This window comes from Corythoichthys intestinalis, chromosome 3, assembly GCF_030265065.1.
Source record: "Corythoichthys intestinalis isolate RoL2023-P3 chromosome 3, ASM3026506v1, whole genome shotgun sequence".
NCBI classification, from domain to species: domain Eukaryota; kingdom Metazoa; phylum Chordata; class Actinopteri; order Syngnathiformes; family Syngnathidae; genus Corythoichthys; species Corythoichthys intestinalis.
Genome location: NC_080397.1, coordinates 43,899,704 through 43,927,652, shown reverse-complemented (window position 1 = coordinate 43,927,652; position 27,949 = coordinate 43,899,704). Strand labels below are relative to the sequence as shown.

The following is a 27,949-nucleotide window of genomic DNA, read 5'->3' as shown; positions in this document are numbered from 1 at the left end:
GCAACAGAACAATACATCTTAATGATAAATGAAGTTAAAGAAGATTTATTTGGTAAACGATTTTAAGATCACCATCATCCAAGGGTGGCAAACAGTAGTACATAACTATGGTTTAAATGATCCCGATCCAAAGTAGTGGAACTTTAAAATGGCTCAACTCAATAAATATGGTCTCATGTGAGAATACGGTGGTTAAACAGGCTCTCCTTTATCTGACAAGGACAATTGATGGATTTTAATGGTGGGAAGATTTCCAACTGGAGGGGGCTGGGTGCAATTTCCCTCAGGAGGAGGACTCCCATCATTGGGGATGCAGCAGCAGGCCCGCCGGAAGCTTTTACTGCAGAGTTTTGCTACTTTTCTGCTTTTGTCCGCTGGTCCGGTTCCCCCAGGGGGACGGTCTGGAAAAACGTTCCACTCCCTGCTGTTCCGGGAGGACGGAGTCCTGGACAGATCGACAGGGGAGGAGGGGCTGAGGCGACAGGATGCACCCCTGCCGGAAAGGTTCAGAGTTAGGGTCTGGTTGTGGACATGCATTTGACTTTGGCCTACAGCCAGATGATGATGATGATGATGCTGATGCGGTCTGGGGGTGGCTCGTAGACAGTGAGCTCCCAGTAAACTCTGGAAGGCTTTCTTAAATTCCTGGTTAGAGCACGGGTAGATGATGGGGTTAATGCAGCTGTTGAAATAGCCCAGCCAGAAGGTGATCTTGAAGACAATGTCAGGCGGTCTGTATGCAGGAAATATGGAGCCTGATGGAATAAAAGAAGAGATACAGTATTTACGACTAGACAAATATAGGGTCAGACTTCCGTTTTCGTGATTAAAATAATAAGGCATGTCTAAATGTCTACAAGGTTAAGGATTTGCTGCAGTGTCATTTGTTGTATTGAAGGTTTGCTCAAAACCTTTACGTAAAAAAAAACAAAAAACAACAACAACCAAAAAAAAAACCACTTTAACAAATTTGTTTTCTTCATTTCCTGCTGAAGAGAATCCTAAATTTTGGGCATGAAAGGATCTGAATATGAGACTATAAGGTTAGTGCAGTGCTTCTCAATTATTTTCTGTTACGCCCCCCCAAGGAAGACGTAAATGTTTCGCGCCCCCCCCCCCCCCAAACTCTGCCGCTGCTGTAAATAGTATCATTTGTCTATAATATTACTATTATAAGTACGCCTCTGCCTCACATTGTATCCTTTTTTCTATTAGAGAAAATAACAGAGATCAACTTATAAAGTATAACTTTATTAACATTGTTTCGTTTGTAACAGAAAAGACTTAACGCGCATCAATTTGCCTGAATTAAAAAAAAAAAAGTCACATCCAAACTGTAAAAACACACTCAAGGTACGTTTTTGACCATTTGATACTGAAAAATAAAATCAGTAAATAATAACAAATTCAAATTGATTAGAAACATTAAGTCATGAAGACAATATGCCAAAAAATTGACAGAAAAAACTGAATAGAAGAAAAAAGTGTTTTTGGACAGAGGGACAGTTTTTATTTTCGCTGCTCCCAGTATCACCTCCAGTTTGCAATGATGTGGGGGTTATATTGCACTGAGCATGCTAACAGTGCTCACTGGTTTACTGATATAACACTGACAAAGCGGGACGATTGTTGGCAATATTCGGCACGTTTTCGCTGAAAAACAACCAAGCGGCTTATCAATGAGATTGGGGTCTAATGTCTTTAAGTGGCGTCTTAATTGATTTGGCTTCCGGCTGTCCGCTATAATCATTTTTAGAGACAGTAAACAGTGGTCTTTCCTCGTCTACCACTGTATTAAATGTCAAAGCCAAAAGGTAAATGGCCCGAAAAAAGCGCATTCTCGGCGGCCGAGGGAGAACCGTTGGCGAGGGCGGTCGTCGTGACGATCCCAAGCCTAAAATGGCACTTCTCGGGCGGGCACGTGAGAACCGAAGAGGACAGCGGGTCGCTTCGTGAGTCCGGCCGGAAAACGGCTTTCGAAAACGGCGCACAGCTCTCCAGCTATTCATGAGTCTCTTCCGTGTGCTCTTGCTTACTTCAAAAATACTGCGCGCACTTTGAAAATGAGAGCGCCACTGCCACCCACTGAGTGGATGTGCAAGTACACTTTATTCTAGTATGGCAAAAAAAAAAGCATGTTCCCCGAGGTCACACGCCATTTGAGAAGTACTGGGTTAGTGGGAGTTTTGGTAGTTTCGGTTTGATTGTCTATTATCTACTGCAGTGTTTTTCACCCTTTTCTGAGTCACGGCATGTTTTTACAATGGAAAAAAGTCTTGCGGCACACCACGAACTAAAAATGTTCCAAAATGACTTTCTATACAGTATATTCAATTATAATGTAATTTCTCTACATTTATACTTATACTTAGTGTGACATTTGATGGAACTTGAAACATAATGGAGTAGGTTTTGTCTCATCCCCGGTGAAAGTAAATCTGAACGAAACATAGCTTTCACTGTACTGCCTTATCTTTGAGTTGTCTTCACTGTTTTATTCCATTTTCTTTTTTTTACCATGACTTATACTTGGCCCTTTATCTGAGTCAGAATCTTGTCCAGAGCTCAATTTGGATTATCAAGTTAGACTCGTGAAGTGTAAATATACGAAAAAAGTATCCTTTCCATTTTATACATGTGACGACCATCAACCCTCCCCCAACACATTGTCGTGGATAGTAACGTGGCTGGTGACTAGAAATCGAAGCAGTTCTTGAACGTGACATGAGCAACAACTCGCTGCCCGCACACGACTGAACCTTACACCTACTCCTTCCTTCCTACTGCAACTCTGCCTGACGACGTCTGCGTGCTGTTAACAAGGCTGAGTGTCCTTCAAAATACCGTCAAGGGCTACCATAATAATTTTATAAATTATATATTGTAGCGCTCGCAAAATAAGAATCGACAGCAGAAATAAACACAGGAGTCCTTTTCACTTTTAATTCTCTTTATTCCTTTTCCCGCCAACCAGGTCATGCAAAAACACCACTATATGGCGGAAAACACTCAGGTGACTTGAAGTTCCGCTCTGAGACCCCCAATTTAGCCAACTTTCAAAATTGTCCAATATGCATGTGTGATACATTATTGGAAAGCTTAAAATCTCAATTTTCTGGGGGAAGAAAAATTTTGAACAGGAAGGCACTTTTAAAAAAAAATTAAACAGCAAAAGCCTATCTGGAGGTGAGAGCACGCGAGAGCAGAATTAAAGACGCCATGACTTTAACGAGATATTATCGCGTACTGACCTTGGTTTGATCCAAAAACTCCATGTAGCATGTATCACTGAGTGTCAAGACACAGCTGTGAATGGCCACAGCTGGATTTTGGGGGGATTTTATGGGTAAAACATGGTAATATAACAAGGGTCGCGATGCAGAAATCTCAGACATCAAGGAGTGGTCGAGGGTTTCTTTTTCATATATTTACCCTTTTAACGTTTAAGGTTTTTTTTGTTTTTGTTTTTGTTTTTTTGTCCTTTGCTTGGATCCATTATTTATCATCTAACATATCGGAGAAAATGCGACAGTAACAAAAAAATACAATCAAGCAATAGTTATGAGGTAGATATCCGTGACTTTTTTACAGACGCCATTTTTTCATTGTGACATAATTTGTTTAAAAGTTTAAAATATGTGAGTGAATAATTTTTAAAGTTTTTTTTTTTTTTTTTTTTTTTTTTTTTACAAAAAATATGAGATCAATTAATGATTCTAAGCTAATGACAGACATTTTGAATAATAAATACAATTAATTTCCTTCGTTTTATGGCTGGGATGAAACAAAAGCGGTCGCACGACATCTGTAAACGGGGGTTTTCAGGGTAAAACGGACAAATTAAAAATGGCTTAATGTGCCATGAATCTGCTATGGCAACGTATAGACATATTGTTCTATCAAACACAACAGTTGTTTTGGCTTAAAATACAGCAATTTCTTTTAAAGAGGAGTGCAAGAGCAGAAACTGCTTTTTCAGTCTTGTCTCTGTTTTCCGCCCAGTACACTCGCGTATCAGTAGTCCACCAATGGGAGCGTCGAGTTGGCGCATCTGTCACACCGATAGAAGCGACGTACCAGCACACCAATAGGAGCACAGTGCCAACACATCACCGCAGCGCCGACAACAGCCCCATTGACTCTACAATGTATTTAAATCGATAATTTCTCAGGACACACGTGACGATCTGTCATGGTACACCAGTGTGCCACGGCACACTGGTTGAAAAACACTGATCTACTGTACTGTATGTGTCCAGGACATAAGGGAGAAGCTGTTATGTGAGAGGCTTTATTGGACAGTTGCTGCAGATGACAAACACTGTCATTGAAAAATGAGATCGGGAAATGCTGATAAATGGAAAGGAGGGAACACGAGAGCTTGGGAGCAAATCATTTTATGCCTCATAGCGGAGTCCCATCATTTTATCCCCAGCTGGGCAAAATGCTCTGATATTGTCTGAACCCTTGGGAGTTTCATTTTTGGGTGACATGTATTAATGACGCAACACTGCACTGCTGTCAAAGTGAATGCAAACAGTTTTCAAGACTTTGGCTTCGCTTGTGCAACATACCGCAAAGTCTTAGATCATGTCCTCAGTTCTATCTTATCCATACAACAAGTATCTTATCCATACAACATCAACACGTACATTCCCAACAATATGTTGCACAATTTTAGCCCCATCAGGGACAGTGGTCACTACAGTGGACAGCTACTGTATTCAAAATAGTTGACACTTAACCCATTATAGGACAACAGATTTTTTTTTTCTTTAGAACACTTAAGACCTTTAATTCTTTGTAGGACAAGTGACTATAGTGACTATCCTTGTTTAAAAATAACCTTAAATATTTTCAATTATTATTATATAGATTTTTAAATATTAAGCACTATGGTATTTTTAAATTTATACTGTTTGGAAAAATAAATACATTTAGAATAAAATGTTGTTGAAAACTAATAAAATAGGAAAAAATACACACCGTTTACGCCCCATGTAACGCTTTTAACCCTATATTGCCAAATGTATCATATTTGACACCTAAAATTTCATGATTTTGAGACTAATTCAGAATTTTGACATTTCTTTTTGAAAAAAAAATGATGGATGCAAGTCAACACATGCATCTTTAGGTTCCATGAGAAAAAAAAAAGGTGTTAGCAAGGGTTAAAGATATTAGAGCACTTATTACACTTATGCATTTTGATTTTTCTTTTTACAAATTTGAAAAAAAGGTTTCATTAAGACCTTAGTTTTCAGGTTTTGTGATTCTCTGATAATTGCTTCATATTGCAGGCATTAAAGGGTTAATCAAGTAAAATATACATGGCGGAAAACATAGACAAGACTGAAAAAGCATTTTCTGCTCTTGCACTCCTCTTTAAAATAAACTGCTGTGTTTTAAGCCTAAAGAACTGTTGTGTTTTGATAGAACAATATGTCTATATGCTACCATAGCAGATTCATGGCGCTTTAAGCCCCCGAACTATTTTTAATTTGGCGGTTTTACCCTGGGAACCACTGTTTACAGACGTCGCGCAACCGCTTTTGTTTCAACCCAGCCATAAAATGAAGGTAATTAATTATATTTATTATTCAAAATGTCTGTCATTTTTAGCTTCGAATCATTAGTTGATGTCTAATGTTTTGTTTAAAAAAAGAAAAGACTTTAAAAAATTATTCACTCGCATATTTTTAACTTTTAAACAAATGTCACAATGAAAAAAATGGCGTCTGTAAAAAAGTCACAGATATCTACCTCATAACTATCGCCTAATTGTATTTTTTTGTTACTGTCACATTTTCTCCGATATGTTAGATGATAAATAATCGATCCAAACAAAGAGAAATTGAAAAAAAAATGTTTAAAAGGTTAAATATATGAAAAAGAAACTCGACCACTCCTTGATGTCTGCAATTTCTGCATCGCGACCCTTGTTATATTACCGTGTTTCACCCATAAAATCCCCCCAAAATCCAGCTGTGGCCATTCACAGCTGTGTCTTGACACTCAGTGATACATGTTACATGGAGTTTTTTGATAATATCTCGTTAAAGTCATGGCGTCTTTAATTCTGCTCTCACGTGCTCTCACCTCTAGATAGGGTTTTGCTGTTTAAATTTTTTTTTTTTTAAGTGCCCTCCTGTTCAAAATTTTTCTTCCCCCAGAAAATTGAGATTTTAATCTTTCCAGTGATGTATCCACACATGCATATCGGACAGTTTTGAAATCTGGCCAAATTGGGGATCTCAGAGCGGAACTTCAAGTCACCTGAGTGTTTTCCTCCATATATGTATATGTATATATAATTGTATATACAGTGTTGTCACGGATTACTTAAAAAAGTAATTTAATTACTGATTACTGATTACACCTCAAAAAAGTAATCCAGTTACTTTACTGATTACTTTATTATCAAAGTAACTAAGTTACTTTAAAAGTAACTTATCAGTTACTTTTTACCAATTTTTCTCCTTTTGCTGCCTCAACATAAAAATAACAGAAAAATTTCATCACGTGTAATTGTGTTTTTCACATAAGGCTTGATCTTTGAGTTAGCGGGGGTTTAATTAGTCCATGGAGTTGATTTCAACCACCATTGACTCGCCCTAGCTTAGCCATCCCGGAGCCTTGAAACTAACAAATAACTGACAAACTGCACGAAATGTGTTTAAATAAAGTCCAACGACTAATTAAATCCCCGCTAACTCCAAGATGAAGCCCAATGTAAAAAATTCTGAACTTCCCCTTTGAAATAAAGACCTAGCCATTAAAATGTTGTCTATAAAAGTTGTAAAGCAATAAAACAACAAAAATTTATGAAATGAACCAAAATCCTACAATGTAGTTTTCATAATGGGTCAAAATCATTTTTCGAACAGATCATGTGACTAACACCTTGAGACTATCCCTTGCTTTGCTTAGCCAAAACTACACCAGAGGAGGCAAGATGGATATTTAGAATTTCTTTAAACCTAAGCTTTCAAACGCTACCAACAACAACTTCAACAGCTGACTGAACTCGAACAGTATCAAGATGTGTGTATTTCATACACTGCCAATTGGCAGTGTATCAAATACTTGTTCTCCCCACTGTACAGTATTGGCCAAAAGTTTGGAGACACTTTGAAGAATGTAGAATACAAAACCTGTTTTCAGTTATTTCATTTTTTTTGCCATTCCACATGTTCGTTCATAGTTTTGATGTCTTCAGTGAGAATTTACAATAGCAGTGAAAATATATAAAACACAAAAATTATGAAGTGTGTCCATACTTTTGACTTTCGTTTCAGTCTTCAACATGCTTCTCCCCGCAGTCCCACAAATGTAAAACTCCGCCTACGATTATAAACTCTAACTATAAAATGTACATAATTACACATATTATAAAGGCTAGTTGCTGGCTGCCTCGTTACCTGTCGTCTTGTTTTGAGTTTTTTTCGCGACGCGTTGTGCTGTAATTCCAGGTGCTTCCTTGTTGAATTGGATGTCGAGTATATAGACCCTACCCACGTGACGTCACAACTCCGCCCTCCTGACTGGTGCCGCCCGATTGTCCGTCAACACATCGTGTTTACCTGTTACGGCTACGTACATTCCTCCTATTTACGGCGTGTTTATCTGCTCGTTAACATTAATAATCAAAATGGTGAAGGCGTGTGTGGCGGTCGGTTGCAATAACAGAGAAGATAGACGGAGAGACTTGAAGTTCTACCGGATTCCGAGAGACCCGGTGAGGAGAGCGAGATGGGCTGCTGCAATTCGACGAGAAAACTGGGCTCCAAACCATTACCACAGATTATGTAGTAGTTATTTTATATCTGGTAAGATGCATTTAATATATATTTAGAGGGTTTTGGGCTGACAACCACAATTAAGATCATTGCTAGGCTAATCGCCGACAACATACACGTGACCCGTTTTTTTCCGATGAGAAAACGTGAGATGTGATGTCACTCCCAAACTCAAATGCGGTATTTTCTATTCAAATGCTCTTCGTACATGACTACAGTATTCTTCATTCTACATACAGTATAAAATAGTAACGTACAGTTACTGAGGAAACTAACTTTAATCAGATTACTGGCTTGGAAAAACTAACGCGGTAGATTGCTCGAAAGTAATCAGATATATATATATATATATATATATATATATATATATATATATATATATATATAAAATTAAAGCAACACTAGGTAACGTTTTAACCTTTATAACATATTGTCATAACATATGTGATGATATGTCGATTGACAACTAGTTGAATGACACCTCTTTTATATCTTGAGAGGGTCTGTATCGCTTTCACCTGCACTAATTAACCCTGAGGAGGGTGGCAGAAACCCAGCCACACAAAAAAAAAACTACAAATGCGCCGACTGCTTTACGGCATACGTCACTGCCCCCTTTCCCCATTCATTCACACGTATTCTTCAAAGATGGCAGAGCAACAAAAAAGACAAAAAGTTTTGTCTGAGGAGGAAAAAGAAAGGGAGGCTGCTAAGATATACAGAATAAACATTGGCCCTCCAACCGAACTCATCAGCACTGACAAGTTTGAGTGGGGTGGGGGGTTTAGCCACACTAAGCCACATGGTTGCTGACCGTCATATGCTATAGTTTAGCCACTACTGGATTCATTACCTTATTACTTTTCATCCTTCACACAGCCGCTGGAAACAGAAATGTTGTTTAATCCATCTGCAAGCATTCATCATGATTTTATGACACTATGCAGCTGTGCACTGGTCCTCATGGGAAACGTAGTCTCCCTTAAGGTAAAACACTACCGATTTTGTCCACCGGCGTCACTAAAATCGACCAAAACTGATAAGTTACCAACAGTGTTTGGCACGTTACTTTAAAAAAGTAATTAGTTATAGTTACTCACTACTTCTTCCAAAAAGTAACTGAGTAAGTAACTGAATTACTCTATAGTAAAAGTAACTAGTTACCAGGGAAAGTAACTATTTCCGTTACTTTAAAAAGAAGTTGTTGTATGACAAAGAATTTGAAATTTTCTGAGCAGTATTCGAGTCAGTTGAATAGAGAAGAATAGACAGGTAGTTGAATAGAGAAGAACAGACAGGTAGTTGTGTTATAAAACCTTGTAATATTTATTGCATCTCACCAGCAACAGATTTATCCTACACTTGAAGTGCAACAAAAATAAACAGATTTGTATTGCTTATCACAGATGTCGACAAAAGCCTTGCCCCGGGACATAAATGACACTTTACATGCACATTCTTTCCTTTAATTTCGATCAACTTGAAATAGTGTTTATATCTCCACCTCGAAAAGGACAAATTTTCCTCTGAATGCTCTGCCATCATATCCCTCTGCATCTGTTTTGCGTGTGTGTGTTTGCCGCACGCGCTGTTCCGGTTTGTGTGTGAATACACTGGCTCTGAAGTACGTGCGCTATTAGGCTCAAGCATTTACGTCAGAGATTGGGGATCGCGTGAGATTTGACAACAACGCAGCCATATTGGAAGCAGGTCTGGCTCGAGGGACATTAAACTTTTACTTGCCAGTTCGACAAAGAGACAAACTCGTTACTAAGGTGAAGGACAGATATGTGATCAAACTTAAGGATGTGAACAATTTTGACCCTTACGAGCAAGCCGAAGACAAATGGACTAAATATGTCGACAGGCTTCCACAGTTACATAAATTGGACATTCTGCTGTATTTATTGTTTGGTGTATGTTACTAAACTCATCAGCGATTCCGAAATTGCAAATCGCTACAAAACTACAAACAGTTTTGCTGCGAATGGGTGCAGGACCTGCACATTATGACCGTATAAAACGGCAACTCCATTGTTCTTGCAAAGGTAGGCTATGTGTGTTTACTATTTTCATTGCCATGAACCTGAACGCACCCCAAGTCTTGGATGACAAATAAACAGAACAGAGTAGACTCGCTACGGCTGGTAGTTTCTTCAATTTATTCAAAGTAACGCACCGCTTTTGACCGTCAGTAACGGTTACGGCTTTGTAACGGCAGAAAAAATAATTAGTTAGATTACTCCGTTACTGAAAACAATAACACCGTTATATAACAGCGTTATTTATAACGGCGTTATTCCCAACACTGGTTACCAAGTGTTGCTTTAATTTATCGCTTGGCATTGATGGCGATAGACAGCCAATTCATTCAAACCGGTAAAACTGAATGTGATTGCTCATCTTTTAGTACCATTGTCTGTGCTCGACGTCCAATCTATTTTGACTGAAAGGAGCAATTGAACAAATTAATCCGCCCCTCCTGGTCAAAATGGTTTGGATTTCTTGTGTCGTCAATGGCAGCCAGTGAGTAAAATGAGTGTCCAGTACATGTCCCTGTACATGAAAGGGTTGATAATATCTGTTGCTATGTGTACAGACAGGATGTAATAGGCTTCAAACTATATATAATTTTTCCGTACACTTCCTGTTCATATCTACTGAGTACACATACTTTATTCTGCTGTGAACACAACCACCAGCAATATGAAGTGCAAAAAAAAACCCTTCAGTTTGTGCATGTGCCAAAAAGAGGAAGACTATGAGGGGATAGTATCCTTTCACATATTTACTGTTTGACTGTTTATATTAGTCAAACACACCCAATATAAAATAAATATCACAGAAAACAAGCAGAATATATTTGAAGTATGAGTAGTTGGACTCTGAGTGATTGGAAATTGCAGCGCCAAGACAACGGGCAGATAAGAGCGATAACAACTACAGGATGCCTGCTGACTACGAAAGCCTAACGCGCATGTCATGCAGCTGACTGAGCGAGATTGACGCTGATGGAGCGAGACAAGCAGATCATGGCCAAGAAATCTACAAGCCCACATCTGGACCACCAAATCCCACCATCAGGTCTTCTGGTAACCAACAATGGGCAGTCAAGAACAATGGATATCTGATAACGGAGGAACCCGCGACTGAGAAGTTGACACTCAGCACTCACGTGGCGCTAAGGCTGGCAAAATCCTCAAATTTCGTTGCCCTGACAACAGTAGTGCCCGAACCCTCCTGCCCAATTCACAACAGACAATAACCCTAAACAACGCCCAAACACACCCTTCTTCCGGCCTTCAGCCCGGCTCACAAAAGCCTTCAAAAGACTAAATTCTTTAGCTAACGCTGTCTTTTCTCGGGAATCTTTTGTTGACCCTTGATATAGTGACCCTGGATCCAGCATTCCTCTTCATCTGGGTCTGTTTGATGTTTTTGCCTTGCTGTCTGATTGCTGTCAACTTGGAATAAATTGTCACCTTGTGTTTGGAAGTACGGTGGCCGAGAGGTGTCAAGCGAAATGCAAAGTCCAAACACTTTGCAAATAGAAAAAGCACGAACCCCAATTGCAAACGCTTTGCAAAAGAAAAAAAGCACGAATGCAAACTGCCACAACACGATCCCCAATTCCTAAAGCGCGATTGCAAATTGGCAAAAGCACGAACCCCAATTGCAACTACACGGCAGCAAATGGCTCGCAGCACGAATGCAAATTGCCACAACACAATCCCCAATTCCTAAAGCGCGATTGCAAATTGGCAAAAGCACGAACGCCAATTGCCACAACACGACAGCAAATGGCTTGCAGCATGACTGCAAAAGGCTCGCAAGTCAATTTGCAAAGACGATGACCCAGAAGCTAAAAAAAAAAAAAAAAAAAAACTAATAATAAAAAACACATCACTTTGTATATTAGGCTCGAGCGTTTACGTCACAGCAGCACGGGATCGTGCGAGATTTGCGACAACGCAGCCATTTCGGAAGCACGTCTGCATCACGGGACATTTCAACTTAACGGCAAATACAATTCAACTACGAGTGCCAAAGATGGAAAAATGTAGGGAAATCTTGCCAGTTCGATACAGAGACAAACTTGTTACCACGGCGAAGGACAGATATGTGAGCAATTTTAAAGATATGAACAATGTTGACCCTCACGAGTAAGCTGAACACAAATGGAATAAAGATGTCGACAAGCTTCCACCACTACGCAAAATGGACATCATGCTGTATTTAGTGTTTGGTGTATGTTACTACACTCATCAGCAATTCCGAAACTACAAATCACTACAAAGCTACGAACAGTTTTGCTGCGGATGGGTGCAGGATCTGCACATTATGACCATAGCAAACGGCAACACCATCTTTCTAGCAAAGGTAGGCAATGTGTGTTTACATTAGTCTGTGACCTCGGATGTACAAATTTTTTGTTGCAGAAAATGTAGCCTGTGTACAAATTCTTTGCCACTCTCTCACGTCAAAATATTACAGCTTTTTCATTTAGCAACGACAGGAATTATGTCTTATGAAGACAATGCACATGTCTGCATGCTAGCTGTTTAGCTGTAGCTATAGTTAACAACAGGCCGACTCAGGGCATAAAGTTACTGAAATTTGCGTAAACAAACGAAATTAACTTACCGGAGTGGAAGTGCATAGAGCAAACTCTGTGTAAGGAGAATCAAACGTTATGCCCTTCCTTCTGATCGAGGCCACCCATACCATTCTTCGACGTTTGGTAAGTTCAGATATGACCTTTCCCTCGCCTTTTCTCCATGTAGGGATCCGGAAGAAACTCAATGGTGTTCCGTCGAGCTGTACATTCTCCTTTCTATTCGATCAGTTGTTGCAATTCTTTACCGCACAATAATTTCCAACCATTTTTAAAGAGCGACCTGTGTTGAAATGCCTCACTGTTTATGTTTCTCGCTTCCAAAATGGCGATAGCGGCGGAAACCTCGCGAGTGTCACGTCATACGCTCGAGCCTAATTGCTATATGTGCTTTGTGACCATCTCTACGGGCCTCCGTAAAGTTGCCCCCCCACCCCCATCAGACGCAAATTTATATAAAAATGATGTTAATTGTTTGTGCTGCAACGGTTTTGTAGATACATTATTATGCTTTTATTGAGATATTAATTTCGAGTGGGGACGTCACTCGTAGCTTTTTCTTAGCTTAGCTCCCGCAGCTAATGGAGCGTACCAACTCTCTCAATAACAGAGGGATGTCCTAACAACTAGCACGAACAGAGCACAAAAAAATTCGGGTCCATTTTGCGGTAAATTGGGGGGTTTGAGATATTAATGTCGAGTGATGACGTCCCTCTAAGCCCCTCATTTACTGCAAAATGATTCCGAATTGGTGCCATTCGTTTGTGCTAGTTGTTAGGACACCCCTCTGTTATTGAGAGAGTTGGTACGCTTCATTAAAATAACAGAGGGAGAGAGCTGGTACGCTCCATTAGCATAAAATAACAGGGCACATGGCACAAATTGGAACCATTTTGCAGTAAATGAGGGGCTTAGAGGGACATCATCACTCGAAACTAATATCTCAAGCCCCCCAATTTACCGCAAAATGGACCCGAATTTTTTTGTGCTCTGTTCGTGCTAGTCGTTAGGACATCCCTCTGTTACTGAGAGAGTTGGTACGCTCCATTAGCTGCGGGAGCTAAGCTAAGAAAAAGCTACGAGTGATGTCCCTATTCGAAATTAATATCTCAATAAAAGCATAATACTGTATCTACAAAACCGTTGCAGCACAAACGATTAACATCATTTTTATATAAATTTGCATCTGATGGGGGGGGCAACTTTACGGAGGCCCGTAGAGATGGTCACAAAGCACATATAGCATTATACAAAGTTACGTCTTTTTTACTATTATTATTATTATTTTTTTTTTTACTTCTGGGTCATCGTCTTTGCAATTGTCTTGTGAGCCTTTTGCGGTCATGCTGCGAGCCATTTGCTGTCGTGTTGTGGCAATTGGCGTTCGTGCTTTTGCCAATTTGCAATCGCGCTTTAGGAATTGGGGATTGTGTTGTGGCAATTTGCATTCGTGCTGCGAGCCATTTGCTGCCGTGTTGTGGCAATTGTGTTCGTGCTTTTGCCAATCTGGGATCGCGCTTTAGGAATTGGGGATCGTGTTGTGGCAGTTTGCATTCATGCTTTTTTTTCTTTTGCAAAGCGTTTGCAATTGGGGTTCGTGGTTTTTCTATTTGCAAAGTGTTTGGACTTTGCATTTCGCCTGACACCTCTCGGCCACCGTTTGGAAGCCTTCTTCCAACTTTTAACCCCTTGTACTGACTCTCTTTTTAAAACTAAGGCGAACGCGCGGAGTATGGCCTTTTGGCCAGGTTGTTGGAGTTGTGCCGGCCCGGGTCATTGGAATTGCACTAGTGCGGTTCTGGCGGTTGGGCTGGCATGATTCCGGCAATCTGGCTAAAACGTCAATTTCCAACAATTACAACGTAACAATTAGTCCAGTAGTACATTATTTTTGTGTCATTGGAATTATTGGGCATTTGTAAATAGTAAAAAGTAGTACATTTATTGGTTTCATCAATTAGTCAGACTTTTTTCCCAAAAGAAATACGTAGAAAAATATTATAGTAACATAATTTGAAAGTATGTGTTCCAAATTTTCCCTTCGGAGATCCTATCAAGGACTTCAGATCACTCAAGGAGAGGGAAAATGTGTTCTCCCAGAATCATGATAGAGGTTTATTGCACTTCAGCCATGTGGGTGATGGTGACGGGGTGTCCGGGTTTGTTCCTTAGCAATTAAGTTTCTCACTCATCTTCTTGACTAAATCCCTTTAGAAATACCTTTCTAGGAGAGGATTGTCACAGTCATTCATTTTCTAATTTCCACAACATTTACCAAGCCACAACACATAATTGAGATTAGAAATCTATCTGCACACTACCATAAAAAATGACACAAAATGTAAATAACGATCTTGTATTATTTGACTCACAAATTAATTTACCTTTGTTCATTTGCTGTATCTATGACAGCGACATATAGACAGTTGAAAAAGATCTTTTTGTGTTTTCCTTCATTTCATGCGATTATATCAGATGTAGGGCTGTCAAACGGTTAAAATTTTTAATCGAGTTAATCCAAGTTTAAAAATTAATTAATCATACTTAATCGCAATTCCAACCATCTATAAAATATGCCATTTTTTTGGTAAATTATTGTTGGAATGGAAAGATAAGACGGATATATACATTCAACATACCTTACATAAGTACTGTATTTGTTTATTATAACAATAATTCAATAAGATGGCATTAACATTATTAACATTCTGTTAAAGCGATCCATGCATAGAAAGACTTGTAGTTCTTAAAAGATAAATGTTAATACAAGTTATAGAAATTTTATATTAAAACCCCTCTTAATGTTTTCGTTTTAATAAAATTTGCAAAATTTGCAATCAAAAAATTAACTAGTAGTTCGCCATTGTTGATGTCAATAATTACACAATGCTCATGGTGCTGAAACCCATAAAATCAGTCGCGCCCAAGCGCCAGCAGAGGGCGCCAAAGCACCAAAAAACACAATTAACAAGTGGATATGACACTGTGCTGTCATTTTGATCTGTTTGAGCGGGGCATGTGCGTTAAATGCGTCAAATATTTTAACGTGATTCATTTTAAATATTATTTACCGCCCGTTAACGCGATAATTTTGACAGCACTAATTAGATGACTTTATCTACATAAAATCAGGTTGGGTTTCACCCTAATTAGGTACATTTCTGATTAAACTGCGACTTAATATTGTGATGTGCTATTAATTTTTTTGAATGTTAAATACTGTATATGCCTGTTTTGCCCACGATGTCACACACCTCTGGACGTCATGCTTGAAGTAAACATATGGGTTTTTCTGGCATTTGCTGAGTGTTTGCATAGATAAATTTAATAGCTACTGTCAATAAAATGGTGAAACACTGTGTGTTGATCGGCTGCAATGATATAAGTGCCAGAAAGAGTCTCATTTCACTGTTTACCAGCACCACTGTTGAATCGGGTGGAATTTAACATTTGAACAGATGAAAATCGTGCCTTTCACAAACCAGGAGAGCAGATTTCACTCCGGCTGTTTACCCAGTCCAAATAATTTCAAGCATGTTTCTTCTGTAACTTTTTAGTCCTGCTCTTATTCTGCATTCGAGGACTTATCCCACTCGGATGCAGAGGTGGGTATGGTAGCCAAAAATGTTATCTACTAAGTTACTTTTAAAGTAATTTATCAGTTATTTTTGACCAATCATTCTCCCTTTGCTGCCTCAACATAAGAATGACAACAGAAAAATGTCATTGAATGCAATTGACTTTCCGATAATTGAATTTTTAAAGGGAAAGATCAGAATTTTTCACAAAAGGCTAATCTTCCAGTAAGCAGGGGTTTAATTAGTCGATGGAGTTGCTTTCAAACACCATTGACTCACACTAGCTTAGCCACTCTGGAAACCCTGAAACTAACCTGGCACATGACAAACTGCGTGGAATTTGTTGAAATCAACTCCACCGACTAATTAAACCCGCTAACTCGAAGATTGAGCCTAATGTCAAAAATTCTGAATTTCGGGTTAGGGTTTAGGGGTTAGGGTTAACAGCATATAAGCGCCAGTATAAAACAATGCAAATTGACTGCACAATATTCAACAACACACAAATGATTTGCACAGTGCACAAACGCGCACAAACTGGAAGTCCGCCGAACACACGCGCGGTCAATTTGGCCACAAAACGTAGCGGTAACTATGCACTTTACACTCAATCGGACTTACAACATATCCCAAAGATGCTAAACGAACACGTCACCTCACGGCGTAAATGTGCAACACAAATATGATATAAAAAATGGTCGTTGACTTCGCGAGGACAAGCAGGAGCGACGACTATCTGCTATTGCAACGGCAAAGCTAAGAAACGGCCGCGCATGTAGCGGCTCCAACCTATCGCCGGAACCCTCCAGAATGAAGGAAAAATACTCACGTTCATTCATGAACTCACACAGATCAACATTCCCTCACACATCTCAACAGATTGCTGCACTCGGCTCGAATGTGCACCCGCGCTGGCTAGAGGAGTTCCAAAAAATCGATTATTACATGCATCGCGCTTCGACACGTGACGATTCGATTACGATTCACGAAGGTTCAAAAACGATGACGGGCTCACGCACGGTATGATGGATGCTGCCGGTTACTGAGAGAGAGATTTCTTCCTTTTCAAAAGACTGGAAAATACATTAGTGGCAGGAACACAAGCGCGACCACCGATGCGCAAGTTATTTTTTAGGGCTAGAGAGGAAGACAGATAATGCGTTGCTCCTTGTCTTTCAGATGTCCAGCATTAGTTTTAAGGCGTTTCAATTGAAAAACGTCCTGAGTGTGTTGCTAAGACCCGTGTGTATCTATAAGAGATGAGTACACAAACCCTCTTGTACTGTTTAGCCTTTATTGTTGTTGTGTTTGAGATGTTAATAGTTAGCGTCAAGCGCTAAGCTAATTAGCTAATTCGCTAATGTGTATTTCATATGCAGAACGTGTAAAACTAGGATTAAGTACAGCGGTAACACTACAAACATGCGAAATAGTACAGAAATCTTTGAAAACAAAGTATGTTGGTTATGTTGGTTTCTAAAGACACTTTGTTTCAAGAAAATGTGGAATTCACTCCACCTGTGTAAATTTTATTGTATTGAGAGAAATAAGTACTCCATTTAAAATGGTTAATGTTTTTGCACTTTCTTGTAAAAAAGATAAATAAATAGAAAAGCAGCTTAAGGGCAGCTTATTGTTGTATGGGCATGTTCCCATCGTTCCTGTTGAATCATTAGGATATTTTAAATAAATAATGGACATGAATTTGTTTGGCGACTGTATTAATTAGTAATGTATGATTAATCGATATAATCGCGATAACCGCGATCATCGTCAATACCGTGATCATCGTTCAATAATCGGATCGTAGCACCCTGAATCGTAATCGAATCGAATCGTGGGGTGCCTAAGATGGCACACCCCTAGCGCTGGCACACGTCAGTCCCAAAACACTTGGCACGTGTGACTCGAGACCAAAACAGGAAGACCTATGAGCGGTTACCATGGAAACGAACACGTAGCGGAACCTTTCTAACATTTTCTATTCAAGATACTCTTCGTACATAACTACAAGATTCTTTATTCTACATAAAATGAGGCAATAACAAAATAGTAACGATAGACACTAAGGAAAATAACTTTAATCAGTTTGTAAAAATGAACTCGTTAGATTACTCGTTACTGAAAGAAAGTAATCTGATTACAGTAACGCGTTAGTGACAACACTGTGAGGAAGTGACACAAAAATCTCAAAATTATTGAGACGTGACCCACAGAAGAGCAAAGCTTCCCTACGGAATTTCTCCAGAAATTGCGTTTGTAATATGTCCAATTGTTTCTTTCCATCTTGTCGTGCGATTGGTCACACCTGGGTCTCATCAGCCCTGACCTCTCAGCTCCCAGCCAATCAGTGATGTGTTTACCACCTGTGTGCTGTGATTAGTCTGAGTGGATTCAGCTGTGTCTAATTTATTGTACTTTCAAGATGGTGCCCTTTTCATTCACTTGTCATGTTAATTGTCTCCCTTTGTTCAGTTCTGAACATTGTCAGTCTTTTGTGAATACACTGATCCGTTTGCAGGTTTTTGTCGGCATGCTGAGTTTACATTTGCAATGGACTAAAAATGTGTCAGAGGTTAATGTCAATGGAACGTAATAATGTTTTACTCATTCGCAAACGATATAACTTCAATTCCGCACAGTGTGAAATGAACATATAGCATATATAACATATATAGCAGCCAATGAGGGTTTTTAAAAGTACCATTGGCATGATTTTTTTTCATCCCTGAGATATTACAAAAATCTGAATCAACCCATAAATCAACAGAATATCTTCCTTAACCATCAACTTTAATTTTTTTTACTAACGTTTAATACTGACATTGTTGAACTAAACTACTTAATATGCCAAGGTTTTTAAAATATTTTTTACCCCATCGTATAAGTTCAGGGAGAAGATGAAAAACAACTATTGCGTGTGAAGCAGTGGAGTTATCGTCCTCTGCAAGTAGCAAAAATAATAGTATAGTTCAATCATACATTCAAATAACACAAATGAAAGGAAGTACAAAAAGACAAGGTCTTGCTTAACTTACAAAATGTGTCATACATAGACTTTATAATATATTGACGGGACATGGGGTGCTGACACTGCCCCACGCCGTCGGGTAGGGGGCCTGCCCACACCTAGCATTAGGAGGAGTTATTCTTAAATACACACTTGCAGCGATCTAATGCCGGATTTAGGTTGAAAAAGTACAAAAGCTGTACCGCATACAAACAGGAAGGGTTGTCTCACGAGTGATTTGTTCGAGGATTTTAGGAGGTAATTATTATATTTTTCGTACCACGCATGCATTTTGAAATGTAGAGAAAAAAATCAATGGGAGAAATTAGCCGCTACAGCATAGGCGTAGTACTTCGCAATATTTACGTAAATGCTAACTTCCCGTTTTTTTGCTTTTAACCAAGTATAGTGACTGTTTTACATTTGTATCTATGAAGAATTCAGGGATTTAAGCATTTATTCACAAGAATTTTCATCGTAAAAAGCTCTTTGTTGTGATAAGGTGGCGCCAGATTGGCTAAAAGACTGGCATCACATTCGACATATTTTGGTAAAATAAATGCTAACTGCCCGTTTTTTTTTTGCTTTTACCAAGAAATGGGACCGTTTTACATTCATATCTATAAAGAATTCAGGGATTTAAGCATTTATTCAAAAGAATTTTTATCGTGAAAAAAGCTCTTTGTTGTGATAAGGCGGCGCCACATTGGCTAAAAGACTAGCATCACATTCGACATATTAACGTAAAATAAATGCTAACTGCCTGGCTTTTTGCTTTTTATTCACAAGAATTTTCATCGTAAAAAGCTCTTTGTTGTGATAAGGTGGCGCCACATTGGCTAAAAGACTAGCATCACATTCGACATATTTACGTAAAATAAATGCTAACTGCCCGGCTTTTTGCTTTTAACCAAAAATCGAGACTGTCTTACGTTTATATCTATAAAGAATTCAGGGATTTAAGCATTTATTCAGAAAAATTTTCATTGTAAAAAGCTCTTTGTTGTGACAAGGCTGCACCACATTGGCTAAAAGACTAGCATCATATTCGACATATTTATGTAAAAAAAATGCTAACTGCCTGTTTTTTTGCTTTTAACCAAGAATCGAGACTGTTTTACTTTCATATCCATTAAAAATTCAGGGATTCAAGCTTTTATTCACTAGAATTTTCAATCTATAAAGCTCTTTGTCTATGTTTCCACTCAGTCAGCTTTGACGGAGATAGGCCCCCTATGAATCGGCCCTGCGCCCCGTCAATATATTATTAAGTCTATTGTATCATAGATATATATTTAGTCTTTTAAGATTAACAGTACGAAATACTGTCCTATATGTGCAACATCTATCATAATTGTCTTAACTGCAAATGGTAAGCATTTTATCTAAAATTCCTTTTAACATTTGATGATCTGTAACAGTTTAATGAATGCCTTCCATCATTAATTTTTTGTTTTTCTTTGATCACACCACTGTACACGGTGTCATGCACGGCTGGTGATCTGTGTGATTTTTCCTCAGGATTGTCTTGCGTCATAAAGCTTGACATGCGTTTGATGGGTCTGCCTGTCTGTTCCTAAGATTGTGATTAAAAGATCCACAGACAACGAGGGTCAGAGGACGGAGGATTGACACTTCAATCATGGTGCTACGTGTGAAAGACATCACTCTCATATTCGGAGCTATTGTTTACAGACAAAAATACACTTGAGGCTGTCAGCTATCTACTGTACAATATAGAGAGCATTTATGATGTGCCTAGCCAGGGCCTACAGAGGGGGATATTTTAAACAATACTATTCAACTATTTCTGTTTGCGCTAAAATTGCTATTGTTTGAAATGTATAAATGCGGAATATAACTTTCTTAATGTCGACTAACCTTTGATTCCCTGCTTAGCTGTACCAGGTTTTGTTATTAATTATGAAACTATCAATTAAATTAAAGTTGCATCTTTAGTCTACCTAAACCTAGTAGCCTCATTTGAATTAAAATACAACTTTTGTATGTTTGGTCCGTATGAAACTACAACGGAAGGTTGTGTATGGCTGTGCACATGAACCTTGGTATACTGTTTTTGACAATGTCAGGGTTATTTGCTAGTTTAATAGTGTTTACGTGGTTTATGTTCATTTTTAGGTTAAGGATAAAGGACCTGAACGATATTGGCAAAAAATTATCAGTGCGATTTTCGGTGGGTTTGCGATATTAAGACTAGAGGAATTTTCACCAGATTATCTGAATAGCTCCGTTTGGGATAGGCCTGAACAATATTAGAAAAAAATAACATTAGGATATATATTGCCAAAGCTCCACACTTACTTTTTGGTTGCACTGTTTCACCCTGAACAGCTTACCAGCCAGTCACAGGGCAGATATAGACACACAGCCATTCACACACATACTCACACCTACGGACATTTTGGAATGTTCAATCAACATACCATGCACATTTTTTTGTGATGTAGAATAGAATAGAATAGAATGCCTTTATTGTCATTACACAAAGTGTTATGAAATTCAAAGCTGCCCTATAGAGTGCCGGAGAAAAAAGGGGCCAGATCAAAGCTACAAACCTGTAAATCATCGTTAATATTAAGTACCAATCGCCAGCTGCACTGGTCACCAAGAAAAACATTTTGGTCACACTGCCTAGCAGGAGTGAGGGTGAGAGGCTGTGCGAACATGAAGCAGAAAAACATGAATATATTTTTTGGATTAAAAACCCGATCCTCTGAAAAACGCCACGATCGGCCAGATTTCCGATCACGTGATTTATATAATGCCGTTTAATCAAGGCTTGCTGTATATGAAAGGATCCAGGTATCTGCACATTTGATGCTTTTATGAAGTAAACCAAAAGTTTACTTGTTAAAAAAATACACACACACAAAAAAAAAAACAATTTTATATTAGGGCTATCAAAATTATCACGTTAACGGCCGTTAATTAATTTTTTTAATTAATCACGTTAAAATATTTGACACAATTAACGCATGCACTGAATGACCCGCTCGTGCATTGCCTAAAACAGACGACAATGACGCCGTATATGGACATTAAGAGTGAAGAGAATGCTACCGGCCGCTTGGGGGCAGCGCCGTTCCATACTAATGTTAATCCTTTTATTAGTGGGAGAATTAGTAGTTGCGAGACGTTTATGCTGTTGCATTGTGCTATTTGTGCTCCACACATATTTCTGTAAGTATTCTTTCTTTTAGTGGCAATTATGTGTCTCTTGTTGTATTTTGGGTAAGATATGTACAGAGATATATGCTATAAAGGCGAGTGGACACAGGCGTTCTTTGGACCGCGCCGTTTATTGGCATAAGCTTCGGCAAATCCTTCACAACAAACAAAAGTATCATTTAGTGAAAGCACAACAAAAATAATAATCATATCCCTCAAAAAAAAAATGTTCACAAAAAGAAAAGCACTTCAGTCTGTAGTAATTAGGCCCTATTCTCAAACAGTCAAACAACAATGCAAAGTGAACTGGCATTCCTGATCAAAATAGCTATGCAAAATACATATAAAACTTACTCAGACTTTGGTCACTCTATTGTTATTATTATTATTTTTATTCTTATTATTATTATATTACCTCTACTTTTGATTGATAATTTTACAAATTTTAAAACGAAAACATGAAGAGGGGTTTTAATATAAAATTACTATAACTTGTAACTATAACATTTATCTTTTAAGAACTACAAGTCTTTCTATCCGTGGATCACTTTAACAGAAAGAATGTTAATAATGCCATTTTTGGATTTATTCTTATAATAAACAAATACAGTACTCATGTACAGTATGTTGAATGTATATATCCGTCTTGTGTCTTATCTTTCCATTCCAACAATAATTTACAAAAAAATATGGCATATTTTAGAGATGGTTTGAATTGCGATTAATTACGATTAATTAATTGTAATCGTTTCACATATATATATATATATATATATATATATATATATATATATATATATATATATATATATATATATATATATTAGGGCTGTCAAAATTATCGCGTTAACGCGCGGTAATTAATTTTTTAAATTAATCACATTAAAATATTTGACGCAATTAACGCACATTTCACGCTCAGACAGTATTCTGCCTTTTGGTAAGTTTTACAGCAAGGCTTTTTGTGCTGTCTAACAGCGAACTCTTGTGGTCGCTTTGCGACATGGTTTATTGTTGTCTTGCCAGTTCAATATGGCTGCACGACGTCTCGGGCTGACGCCTACGTTGTAATGTTGTGCTTATATGATCCTTGGACAAGATTTGTCCGTAAGTATGGTTGTTGTAAATAATGTACATATTATTTTAGTAAGCGAAATCTTACATTTTTTGTATGAGACGCTTTTTGTTTATGTTTAGTGAACCTGTATAGCGTGCTAAGCTAACGTTGTTGCTAATGCAATGCTTTTGTACTTTTTTTTTGTAGCTTTACGACGGTCTAAAGAGGACAATGGTTTGAGGCCATTTTATTAATAAATCAGATGAAAAAGGAAGAAGTCTGATAATTATGGGGTCGTTCACTAGCTGTCTAGCTTTGGAAAAAGTAGACGCTTCGGAGTGAGGGCAGGATAGACAGATTTAAATGACAGTAGAGTGAAATGCCCACTATAGTCCTTATGTACCGTATGTTGAATGTATATATCCATCTTGTGTCTTATCTTTCCATCCCAACAATTTATTTTACAGAATATATATATAATTTACAGAAAAATATGTCATATTTTATAGATGGTTTGAATTGCGATTAATTCCGATTAATTAATTTTTAAGCTGTAATTAACTCGATTAAAAATTTTAATCGTTTGACAGCCCTAATATATATATATATATATATATATATATATATATATATATATATATATATATATATATATATATATATATATATATATATATATATATATATATATATATATATATATATATATATATATATATATATATATATATAGTGAAGGCCTAGTACAGTGGGTAGTAAACAATTCGCCTGAAGCTTGCTGGGATAGTCTCCATTAGGGCTGCGGCTATTGATTATTTTCGTAGTGGATTAAACTATCAACTAGTTAGTTTGAATCATCAAGTAATCAGATTAAGAACATTAATGTGTTGCAGAATAAATTTTGGGAGATATAGTATAAAACAAAGGTTTGCTACAATTGCACTTTCAGAAGAGCATTAAATGCGAATACAAAATAAAAATTCCTGAGTGTTTCTTCAAACTATGCAGGATTGAAATTTCATTTTAAAAAATAAGCCTTAAACGGTATAAAAGAATAAATAAAGAAGGATATAAGTACAACAAGAGAACAATTGGCAAACTGGCTAGCTTAAATGATATAAAATGCTAAAGTTTTTTTTTTGTTTGTTTATTGCAATGCTCTTAAGAAATCGTTCAAACACATATTCCCCCCAAAACGGCTAGATATACATATAAACTAAATTACCAATGACTAAAAAAAAATATTAGCGCACACAAAAACTTACCTTAGGTTGGCTTTAACAGGGAGCAGCTGAATTCTGCCATGTTAAATGAGTTATGTCATATTCACTGTTGCCACTAAAGAGCAGTGTATCCATTCAAATCAATAAAACTAAATGCAAACACTTTCAAAACAAACCATTACAACGGATTACTAGAGCTAATCAATTAATCGTTGCAGCACTAGTCTTTATTATAGTTGGTATTGGATCTTACTAGATTTTACAGCATAACTGATATTGCAACCAGTGAGGATATGCAGAGGAGGTACACAGACAAACCAGTTGAAAAGAGTCGTTTTATAAATAACAATAGAAAAACTGATACTCACTGATAGGGAGGACCAGGAAGAAAGGCAGCCAGCACAGTACAAAGCAGCCCACCACAATGCCCAGCGTCTTGGCCGCCTTCTTCTCCCGAGAGAACTTCAGCAATCGCAGGGCAAAATGTGTGCGTCTTCGAAGCGCCTCGTCGTCACTTACAGTTGTGTTGCCTCGGTGAATCCTTAGTATAACAAACTCCGAATCTGACTTCTCAGTCTTTTGGCCCTCCCTCAAGCCCTGGCTCTCTCTGCGTGCCACCACGTATACCCTGCAGTACATGACCAGGACGATGGCCAGGGGAAGGTAGAAGGAGCCCACGGCAGAGAAGATAGCGTAGGCCGGCTCCTCTGTGATCTTGCAGACGGATTCGTCATCCGGTGCTGGCTCTTTCCAGCCGAACAGAGGTCCGATGGATATGATGACAGACAGAACCCACAGAAGCATGACAGCCAGCAGAGCTCTGCGCTTTGTCATTATTGCCGGATAACGCAGCGGGTAACTGACTCCAATGTAGCGATCCACAGAGATCACACACAGGCTCATTATTGAGGCTGTGCAGCAAAGTACATCGACAGCTGCCCAAACATTGCAAAAGACTCGTCCAAACACCCAACGCTCCAGGATCTCAAATATGGCAGAGAAAGGTAGTACCGTAGAGCTCAGTAGCAGATCTGCCACTGCTAGATTAACGATGAAATAATGGGTCACCGTACGCAGGTGTCGGTGGCAAACTACCGAGAGGATAACCAGAATGTTCCCGACCACTCCAAACACAATGAAGACGCCGAGCACCAAGCCTAGAACGACAGGTTTGATCACACTGAGGTCTAGAGCCAACATCTGGCTGCAGTTGGAGCAGTTTTGAGTCAGAGGAACTGGTGTCATATTGTGTAACACAGGTAGCATCTGTGCCAGTACCAATGATGCCGGAGTCTGAAAGTAGCCCGTGTCGGACCAAAGGTTTTGTTTAAGTCTTCGGTCTTGAACAGGTTCTATTTGAAGGATGGAAATACTGAACATAGAATGCAGCAGTCTTAAAAATGTTCATGCTCCATTTGAAAAAGTGTTGATAATAGACACAACTCCACCTTGATTCTTAAAAATGTTCTACACATAATCATGCAGAGAAATGGCTGTGCACCACATTTTGCATGTGTTCTGAAAATTTTGTGACAAATGATGACAGAAGTGGGTTGGCCCAGTTGAAATAGGTGACTAAGACTTCGGGGGTACTTGCAGGACATGGAACTTTCACTGCATGAGTGACTTTGAGTGACACATTTTGCTACCTTGCCAGAGAGCCCAGCTTGGTTGTCATGTTAACTGTACAGTTACAGCCAACTAAAATCGGCTCCAAATGCAGTCAAAAGTAATATTCCTCAAATTTCTGCCATATATCCTTGCAATTGCTCCTAGAAGGGAATGTTTAGTTGTCTAATCAAAAAGACAACCATGTAACTCCAGCACAATTGAGGTCCTCCTCCTTTGTCCGTGTACAATTTTTTTCAAAAGTCCGTTTTGAATCCAGGTTTAGAGTATTAGTCTCCAAAGACATAATTCAAGTCCATGACACAATCACAGGTGGTCGCAATCATGTTCCAGATTCCTGCTCTTGATTGCTGGAGTAATTGCTGAGCGACTACAACAGGCATGAAACAGAATCAGCATCCAGAGCCTTTGAAAAGAAAGCGGAAATTAAAAATGACATTAGAAAAACAAAAGCAACAAACCTTGTTTTGTCTCTTTCTTTACATTGTTTGCCTTTTTGTGAGTCAGATCGCTCAAGGCCTTGCCTCGCTGATCAATGTGACTGCAGCTTCATTATGTTCATGGTGGCAAATCATGATGCACAAGTACAAGTAAAGCGTACTGGAACATAATCAATCTGGGAAATTTACAACAGAGCAAGAGTTTAAATAAGATCAGTGCTATAGCTTCTAGGGATGTGACAAAATATCGAAATGGTGATATATCGTGATCAGTGTTGTTAATAACGGCGTTAGAATATAACAGCGTTACTAACGGCGTTATTTTCTTCAGTAGTGAGTAATCTAATTAATGACTTTTCTCATCTTGGCAATGCCGTTACCATTACTGAGGCAGGAAAGGCGTGCGTTACTAAGTTACGATGTTGGTTGACTGACGCGAGAAAAGTCTGAAAAAGATGGACTCACGGAGACGAGAGAGCACAGCAGGGGTGGGGAGGAAGCAAGGGATTGTGACGCCGTTGCAAACGTGATGCTACTATGCTAGGTGGCTCCAATAATACCTGACTGTAGCCGATAGCCTACAAACTACGCCCACATGATGCTTCGGTAGATTTCACATATATACAGAACTAGATGCAAATGACAGACACGGCTGCGTTAGCAACATGTATAATAAAGAACTAGATGCGTTAGGAAACAGCGGCCATCTTAAAGCAGTAGCCTTCTCAGGAAGGCGCTGTTGTAGAGGACCTTCCTAGCGAAGCTAAGTAACTTTTTATCTATAATGCTCCTAAATCGGCAAAATCTTGACTTAAATCTATATTTAAATGAGTAAATAGCTTTAAAACTTACACATGTCAAAAGTCGGCAGAAGGGAACTAATGCAACAAGGGGAGCAATTTTAACAACTTTAACGGTTGATTCACAACATTAAATGACTTCCACACATAGCAAAGGTTACTATCTAGTTATTGCAATACCCCTGTGTCTAGTTAAGTTTAGGGTAAAGAATTGGGCAAGGGCCAATTGTCCCAAAAAACCCTTTAAACTTCACATTGTGTGAGCTGTTTTTTTTTTTTTTTTTTTTTTTTTTTAGGAAAAAAAAACATGAAAATTATCACCAGTTACTTTGCCAAGCAACTAATTACTCTTACATTCAGGTAACTAAGTTACTAACGCAATTGCTTTTTGGCAGAAGTAATTTGTAACTGTAATTAATTACTTTTTTAAAGTAAGATTAACAACACTGATCGTGATACTTTGTATCCCAAAAGGTTATCGATATGGTCCTGCTAAGAATCGAGATATCATTTTAAAAAGGTGTCAATGTTAAAAAAAAAATATTTTTTTTTAAACGGAACCAACAAGTAGCTACCAAAAACTTCCACAATAATAGTGTCTCAATTGAC

At 38.4% G+C, this 27,949-nt stretch overlaps 1 protein-coding gene across 1 annotated transcript; it reads right to left on the bottom strand.

Moving 5' to 3' along the window:
• Nucleotides 1-77: 77 nt before the first annotated feature.
• Nucleotides 78-26,488, bottom strand: adra1aa (adrenoceptor alpha 1Aa). Its single transcript, XM_057832272.1, has 2 exons — nucleotides 24,840-26,488; nucleotides 78-755 (listed from the first exon to the last, which is right to left on the bottom strand). The coding sequence occupies exons 1-2, from the start codon at nucleotides 25,849-25,851 to the stop codon at nucleotides 193-195; spliced, it is 1,575 nt and encodes a 524-aa protein (XP_057688255.1). The 5' UTR covers nucleotides 25,852-26,488; the 3' UTR covers nucleotides 78-192.
• Nucleotides 26,489-27,949: the final 1,461 nt, after the last annotated feature.

Coding starts and splice junctions, on each gene's coding strand:
- adra1aa (XM_057832272.1), bottom strand. CDS start 25,851: ATGTTCAGTATTTCCATCCTTCAAATAGAACCTGTTCAAGACCGAAGA. Junction 756..24,839: donor CTTCCTGGTCCTCCCTATCA/GTGAGTATCAGT, acceptor TTATTCCATCAG/GCTCCATATTTCCTGCATAC.